This window comes from Salvelinus namaycush, chromosome 5 (genome assembly GCF_016432855.1).
Source record: "Salvelinus namaycush isolate Seneca chromosome 5, SaNama_1.0, whole genome shotgun sequence".
Taxonomy (NCBI): Eukaryota; Metazoa; Chordata; class Actinopteri; order Salmoniformes; family Salmonidae; genus Salvelinus; species Salvelinus namaycush.
This window is the reverse complement of record NC_052311.1, coordinates 68,343,566-68,352,318: the sequence shown is the minus strand read 5'-3', so window position 1 is coordinate 68,352,318 and position 8,753 is coordinate 68,343,566. Positions and strand designations below refer to the sequence as shown.

General features: G+C 43.2%; 1 protein-coding gene across 1 annotated transcript in view; it reads left to right on the top strand.

The window, feature by feature from the left end:
- The first annotated feature begins 460 nt into the window (after window positions 1-460).
- LOC120048824 (recoverin-like) overlaps window positions 461-8,753 on the top strand; it is a 14,366-nt gene continuing 6,073 nt past the window's right edge. The window contains exon 1 of the mRNA XM_038995079.1: window positions 461-841. Within this exon, the coding sequence (XP_038851007.1) occupies window positions 461-841 (381 nt within the window). The remainder of the gene's footprint in view (window positions 842-8,753) is intronic.

Genomic DNA, 8,753 nt, shown 5'->3' with positions numbered 1-8,753 from the left:
TAACCCAGTCGCCAAAGGTAGCAGTCTAATTCCACCCCCCTCCTTCGCTACTCCATCTATCTATCTACGTCACCCATCAGAATGACATCAGTCCATCCCTAACACATCACTTCATACTCTCTCTACTGCTGACACAGCTAGGTCATGTCTCTTTGCTCTGCCTCCCTCTCTGTTCTTTCTCCCTGATAGTGAAGGCTTTCGTTGATGTATGGTTCCTAGTGGTACACTGGGTAACACTTCAGTCATTGTAGAGATCTGATTGTGCTGTGCTTGTTGGACAATATCTATTTGTAACTATTTCAGGAATCTTTTGAACTGGACAGCTGAGTCAACGTAAGGAAAGGAAGATCCACAGTAACAGAGGACTTTACCCAAACAAAAGACGGATCAGTGACTCAAAAAGGCACTACTTCAGAGAGCCTTGGACAATAACCGAGAGATCCCAGTACAGGCTAATACGATGGGGAACGCCAAGAGCAGTGCTATTTCCAAGGAGATCCTGGAGGACCTGAAGCTCAGCACCAAGTTCACGGAGAACGAGTTGTGCCAGTGGTACGAGAACTTCCAGAAGCAGTGTCCCACCGGACGCATCTCGCCAGAGGAGTTCGAGACGATCTACGCGCGCTTCTTCCCCGATAGCGAAGCCAAGACCTACGCTCAGCATGTGTTCCGTTCATTCGACACCAACGAGGACGGCACTCTGGACTTCAAGGAATACATCATTGCACTGCACATGACCTCCAGTGGGAAGACGACGAGGAAGCTGGAGTGGGCCTTCTCACTGTTCGACGTGGACAAGAACGGATACATCACCAAGACAGAAGTGGAAGTCATCTGCCAGGTGAGAGATCAAGGAAGGATTAGAACCTTGAACTATATTAAGGGACAAGAGAAGATATCCAAACCCGAACCACTGGGTAGGAGAACCTTCTTACAACAAAAATCAATGACGGTGATGATCATTTTGAAGATGGGACAAGGGGAAATTGTGGATATAGGCATACAAAGGTTTTTCTACCATTTACAGTATGTGGCATGGAAAAAGTGGGTCACCTCCAAACTGACAACAAAAAAAACAAGCCATAACATTCTATGAGGCTTTTTTTAGGAAAACAAATGATGAACTTCTGGGAATATAGCTTTTCTTAAATGTAGGTCCTGTCTATATATTGAATATCATCAGAAGTCAGTCTGTGGTCAAAAGTGACCTTTTTTTCCTCGGTATGTAGGTTCCATTGGAGGCTGCTGAGGGGAGGACAGCTCATAATAATCAAATCAAACTTTAATTGTCACATGCGCCGAATACAACAGGTGTATTCACAGTAGACCTTAATGTGAAATGCTTACTTACAAGCCCTTGATCAACAATGCAGTTCAAGAAAGATTTAAGAAAATATTTACCAAATAAAATTATAAAAAGTAACACAATAAAATAACAATAACGAGGCTATATACAGGGGGTACCGGTACCGAGACAATGTGCAGGGTATAGGTTAGTCGAGGTAATTTGTACATGTAGGTAGGAGTGGCTGGAAATGAGTTAATGGAATGGTATCAAACACATGGACACCATCATGTGTTTGATGTATTTGATACCATTCCACCCAGTCCGCTCCAGCCATTACCACCCCGTCCTCCCCAATTAAGGTGCTCAGTCCTAATCATCAATTAGCTAATGTAGAGCTCTTGCCCATTTCAGCCACCCAATCCTTCCTGATAATCCACAAGATTAATGATTTAGCATCCAGAAAATGTAGGCTACTGTACTTACTGTGGTCCCCATGCTTCTGTGCTTATTCAGGACCTAAAGTATGTAGTCTGTAGATAATCAACTAACTAAGTAACACACATCACTAATTATGGCTGCGTTTAGACAGGCAGCCCAATTCGGATATTTTTTCACTAATTGGTCTGTTGACCAATCAGATCAGCTCTGAAAAAGAGCCGCCGTGAAAAGATCTGATGTGATTGGTCAAAAGACTATTAGTGTAAAAAAGGTTATAATTGCCTGTGTGAAAACAGCCTGTGTGAACACAATCCATTTTGCCTAGAACAGGGTTTCTCAACTTAACCCCCTGTGTGCAGTTGATTTTTTTGTTTACCAATTACTCTCATTAACAAGGCTTAGTTGAAATGGCAGACCACCATTTGTCTTAATATAGTCATTCTAAAATAGTTTACTCTCAACGTCATTTATCTCATTGGTTCTAAGGGGATATATTAATTAATATCTTGGGCAGCGTTTACACAGACAGCCCGATTCTGATCTTTTTCACACTAATTTGTCTTTTGACCAAACGCATCAGATCTTTTCACAGCAGATCTTTTTCAGAGCTGATTTGATTTGTCGAACAAATGAGTGAAAAAAAGATCAGAATTGGGCTGCCTGTGTAAACGCAGCCTAAGTGATGCCGAGCTGGAGTGAAATCCAGCATACCTAGTGGGTGCCCTGGCCCAGGATCAATGTTGAGCAACACTGGCCAAGACCAACAGTCATTTCTATCAGCCTTTTTCTATCCCAGCTGCAACCTTTAGGGCAGAGTCAACCGACACATGGAGACTATAGTTTTTAGAGGTGTCTGGTTGAGGGTGATATTGTGATGGCATCTCTTTCGGCTCAGAAATGTGAACATGGGTGTAGTGGGGGAAAAATAGGTGGTTAAATAGCCGGTCGCTGTGAAAAAGTAACACCTCTATACTTTCAATGCATTTTTCCCCAAACGGTGGACAAACTGTCATGCAAAAAAATGTATTTACTTGCGTTTACATCCCACTACACTACTGTAGATAGATAAGTAGGAGTGGCTGTGAGACTGTGCAGGAAGCATCTTAATTAACAATAATCTTAATCATCAAATCTGTCCAGGCTGTGGGTTTGGACTGAGAGACAGGGACCGGGCAGGCCAGGCTGTAGGTTTAGACTGCGAGACAGGGACCGGGCCAGGCTGTGGGTTTGGACTGAGAGACAGGGACCGGGCAGGCCAGGCTGTGGGTTTGGTCTGAGAGACATGGACCGGGCAGGCCAGGCTGTGGGTTTAGACTGAGAGACAGGGACCGGGCAGGCCAGGCTGTGGGTTTAGACTGAGAGACAGGGACCGGGCAGGCCAGGCTGTGGGTTTGGCCTGAGAGACAGGGACCGGGCAGGCCAGGCTGTGGGTTTAGACTGAGAGACAGGGACCAGGCAGGCCAGGCTGTGGGTTTGGTCTGAGAGACAGGGACCGGGCAGGCTAGGCTCATGGGCAAAGTGGGAGGGATGTGGAGGTAAATAGTGTCCAGTACCTTTGCCCTGAGATGAGTCTGTCTCTGTCTGTCTTTCTGTCTGTCCCTGGCAGATTGCCAGTGGGCGTGTATAGCACCACCTCTCCCCAGTGCTACTGTACTGTACTGGCACCAAAATGTGTTTATTCTCCGTCAATATTATAGTTGTCAGGGCAACGGGGAACTGGCTGTACTATATAGGTTTACTGAATAGCCTGCCAAGCCAACCCCCCTCTGGTAAAAGTTGTCTTTAGGCACAGATCTAGGATCATTTCACCCAATCCAAATCTAGGATTAGGCCTGGGGGGTAAAACACTAAATTAACCTTAGGAAATACTCAGCCTAAACCAAACAGGTCAGAGGGAGGGAGGGGGGGGGGGAGTAGGAGAACATCTTGGTGTTTGGCCTATGGCCTGGGTCTTGGCGATAATCCACGTTAATCTGGGTGTTTTAAGTGTGAGAGATGAGTGGTTCCTCTCTCTATGTGGGTCACAGCTTTAAGGCCTGACTCTAAAGTTACACTCAGATGGCCCCTGATTGACTATTGACTTTATAGAGAATCATTTACACCATAGGTCTAGAATCTGTTATAACAGTGGATTTATTTGATTTTGATTGTCGTTGCAAAATCACCTAATTTTGAAATAGCACTTGATTGGCCAAATAGCCCATGATATGTGTGTAATACATACTGCAGGTCATTCCTTTATGCAGGTGTCATCACCTGCCCTACAAACCAAAAGAGCAGTAACTTCATGTTTTATCACCTGGACAAATATCCTGCCTCCACTGTGTTGTGTTTTTGAGAAAATGGGGGGGCATATTTGCAGTAACTGGAAAAAGTTACTGTGAAACCAAGGACAGAAAGCAGTAGCAGCAATCACTCAAGTCAGTTACTGCTTTTTACCTTGACTTCACTGAGCTTTGAGCTGCGGTTACTACTACAGTATATGACACATACAAATACACTACATAGCCAAAAGTATGTGGACACGTGCACAACTCCAGCTGACGTTTGGCATTGCGCATGGTGATCTTAGGCTTGTTTGTGGCTGCTCGGCCATGGAAAGCCATTTCATGAAGCTTCCGACAAACGTTAGTGAGTGAACTTGTTAGTGAGTGTTGCAACTGAGGGCAGAAGATTTTTACGCGCTATGTGCTTCAGCACTAGGCGGTCCCATTCTGTGAGCTCGTGTGACTGAGCCCTTGTTGCTGCTAGACGTTTCCACTTCACAATAACAGCACTTACAGTTGACCGGGGCAGCTCTACAGGGCAGAAATTTGACGAACTGACCTGTTGGAAAGGTGCACGGTGAAAGTTACTGAGCTCTTTAGTACGGGCCATTCTACTGGCAATGCTTGTCTATAGAGATTGCATGGCTCTGTGCTCGATTTTATACACCTGTCAGCAACGGGTGTGGCTGAAATAGCCCGAATCCACTAATTTGAAGGGATGTCCACATCCTTTTGGCCATGTAGTGTAAATCTATGAACACAAGTTTGTGTAAAAAATGTATTGTCATGGAAACGCATTCCAGAGGGTGTACCAAGCAAGAAGGCTGAACCCTGTCTGGGGCCAAAGGTCATGCCAGAGGTCAGGGTCGGGGTCAATATAACAAAAAAAATAACCTCACAGTAAGACAACAGATAACCAAAACTCCAATTATCTGCCTACAATTATTTTGTCTGGACAATTTAGCCAGGTTTGTCTGTGACGACCGGTCTCTATAGCCAGACTGTGCTCACTGAGTCTGTACCTAATCAATGTTTTCCTCAGTTTTGTATCAGTCACAGTGGTCAGATAGTCTGCCACCATGTACTGTCTGTTTAGAGCCAAATAGCATTGAAGTTTATTTAGATTTTTTGTGGTGTCTTTCCAATAGGTGATATATTTTTGTTTTTGTTTTGTGATGATTTGGTTGGGCCAGATTTTCTGAGTGCTGTCCTGAGGCTCTATGGGGTTGGTTTGGGTTGGTGAACTGAGCCTCAGAACCAGCTGGCTGAGGGGACTCTTCTCTTGTTTCATCTCTTGACATTGTAGAGCTGTGTGATGGAATCTTTTGGGGTCACTTGTTTTTAGATGGTTGTAAAATTTGATGGCTCTTTTTTCTATTCGAATGAGGAGGGGGTATTGGCCCAATTCTGCTCTACATGCGTTATTTGGAGTTTTTCTTTGCACTTCCAATACAGTCTTGCAAAACTCTGCATGCAGTATTTCGATTGGATGTTTGTCCCATTTGGTAAATTCATTTTTAGAGATTGGACCTCATACTTCACTGCCATATAGCGCAATTGGTTCTATAACTGACTGAAAAATGTTGAGCCAGATTCTAATTGGAATTTCGATTTTGATGTTCCTTTTAATGGCATAGAATGCTCTTCTTGCTTTGTCTCTCAGCTCATTCACAGCCATGTGAAAGCTACCTGTGTTGCTGATATTTAGTCCTAGATATGTGTCGTTTTTGGTGTGTTCTAATAGAACTGTGTCCAAATAGAATTTATATTTGTCATCCTTATTTCCGGACCTTTTTTGGAATAGCATTATTTTTGTTTTTTTTAGGTTAACGGTCAGAGCCCAGGTCTGACAGAACCTATGAAGACGATCTAGGTGCTGCTGTAACCCCTCTTTAGTGGGAGACAGCAGCACCAGGTCATCTGCGTACAGCAGACACTTGATTTCAGTGTTGTGTAGGGTGATACCAGGTGCTGCCGATTCTTCTAATGTTTTTGCCAATTCATTAATGTAGATGTTAAATAGTGTTGGACTTATTGGGCAGCCCTGTTTCAGTCCCCGTCCCTGAGAGAAGAAGTCTGTTTGCTTGTTGCCAATTTTAACCGCACATTTGTTTTTAGTGTACATTGATTTAATAAAATCATGTTTTCCCTCCAATACCACTTTCTATTAGTTTATAAAAAAGACCTTCGTGCCAAATTTAATCAAATGCTTTCTTGAAATCTACAAAACACGAGCAGATTTTGCCTTTGTTTTGGTTAACTTGTTTATCAATTAGAGTGTGGAGGGTGTAAATGTGGTCTGTTGTACAATAATTGTTTAGAAATCCAATCTGGCTTCTGCTCAGGACGTTGTGTTCGTCAAGGAAATTATGTAGTCTGCTATTTATAATACTGCAGAGAATTTTCCCTAAGTTGCTGTTAACGCAAATTCCTCTGTAATTATTTGGGTCAAATTTGTCTCCATTTTTATAGATTGGTGTGATCAATTCCTGGTTCCAAATATCAGGGAAAATACCTGCAGTGAGGATAATGTTGAAGAGTTTGAGTATAGCCAATTTGAATTTGTGGTCTGTATATTTGATCATTTCATTTAAAATACCATCAGCACCACAGGCCTTTTTGGGTTGGAGAGTGCATAGTTTTTCCAATAATTCTTCTTCTGTAATTGGGGTATTCACAAGGATTCTGATAGTCTTTGACTGCTAATTCAAGGATTTGTCATTTTTCTTCTGGGCTCTTTGTTATATTGCTGTAGAGGTTTGCAAAGTGATTTCTCCACATATCCCCATTTTGGATAGCCAATCCTCATGATGAGGTTTGTTTAATTTATTCCAATTCTCCCAGAAGTGGTTTGATTCTATGGATTCCTCAATTCCATCCAGCTGATTTCTAATGTGCTGTTCCTTTTTTGTTCTTAGGGTGCGTTTGTATTGCTTCAGTGTTTCCCCATATTGAAGGCGTATATTTTTGTTGTCTGGTTCTCTGTGTTTTTGATTAGATATATTTCTCAATGACTTTCTTAGATTTTTGCAATCATTATCAAACCATTTTTCATTATCTGTTATTTCTGGTTTGCTCTTATGCTTCTTTAAATTAGCCAAGGAGGCTAATTTGTCAAATATAAAGTTTGTGTTCCAAACAGCCAAATTTAAACCTTCATTGCTGAAGGAGAATGATAAGGCTAAAAAGTTGTCCAGGAGAGATTGTATTTTTTGGCTACTAATTGCTTTTTGGTAGATGTCTGTACTGTTTGCACTCCATCTATAGGCCTGTTTAGTACCGTGTAATTTATTGGGCCATGATGCTTCATGGTTGGGTTCTGCTCTTCTCAGATACACTGTGATTTTACTGTGGTCTGAGAGAGGTGTTAGTGGGCTGACTGTGAAGGCTCTGAGAGACTCTGGGTTTAGGTCGGTGAGGAAGTAGTCTACAGTGCTGCTGCCAAGGGATGAGCTGTAGGTATACCTACCAAAAGAGTCCCCTCTCAGCCTACCATTGACTATGTAGAGACCCAGTGTTTGACAGAGCTTGACGAGCTGTACTCCGTTTTTGTTTTTCAATTTGTCATAGTTGTTTCTGTGGGGGTATGTGGGGAGGGAAAGGTTGTTGCTTCCTGGTAGGTGTTTATCCCCATGACTGTTAATAGTGTCTTGTTCTTCTGCTGTTCTAGCATTCAGGTCTCCACAGACCAGTATGTTGCCTTGGGCCTGAAAGTGACTAATCTCCCCCTCTAGAATGGAGAAACTCTCTTCATTGAAGTAGGGTGATTCTGAGGGGGGAATGTATGTGGCACAGAGGAAGACGTTTTTATCTGTCAAGATAGCCTCCTTGTTGATTTTTAACCATATAAAAATTCTCCTGTTTTGATCAATTCGATTGAATTAATTAGTTCAGATTTATACCATATTAGCATTCCCCCTGAGTCTCTGCCCTGTCTGATTCCTTTTAATTTAGTGGATGGTAGGATTATCTCCCTATAACCTATTGGACAGCCAGTGGAAACATCAAATCAAATCAAATCAAATGTATTTATATAGCCCTTCGTACATCAGCTAATATCTCGAAGTGCTGTACAGAAACCCAGCCTAAAACCCCAAACAGCAAGCAATGCAGGTGTAGAAGCACGGTGGCTAGGAAAAACTCCCTAGAAAGGCCAAAACCTAGGAAGAAACCTAGAGAGGAACCAGGCTATGAGGGGTGGCCAGTCCTCTTCTGGCTGTGCCGGGTGGAGATTATAACAGAACATAGCCAAGATGTTCAAATGTTCATAAATGACCAGCATGGTCAAATAATAATAATCACAGTAGTTATCGAGGGTGTAGCAAGTCAGCACCTCAGGAGTAAATGTCAGTTGGCTTTTCATAGCCGATCATTAAGAGTATCTCTACCGCTCCTGCGATCTGTAGAGAGTTTAAAACAGCAGGTCTGGGACAGGTAGCACGTCCGGTGGACAGGTCAGGGTTCCATAGCCGCAGGCAGAACAGTTGAAACTGGAACAGCAGCAAGGCCAGGTGGACTGGGAACAGCAAGGAGTCATCATGCCCGGTAGTCCTGACGCATGGTCCTAGGGCTCAGGTCCTCCGAGAGAGAGAAAGAAAGAGAGAAGGAGAGAATTAGAGAGAGCATACTTAAATTCACACAGGACACAGGATAAGACAGGAGAAGTACTCCAGATATAACAAACGGACCCTAGCCCCCCGACACATAAACTACTGCAGCATAAATACTGGAGGCTGAGACAGGACCTCTGCAACATCACC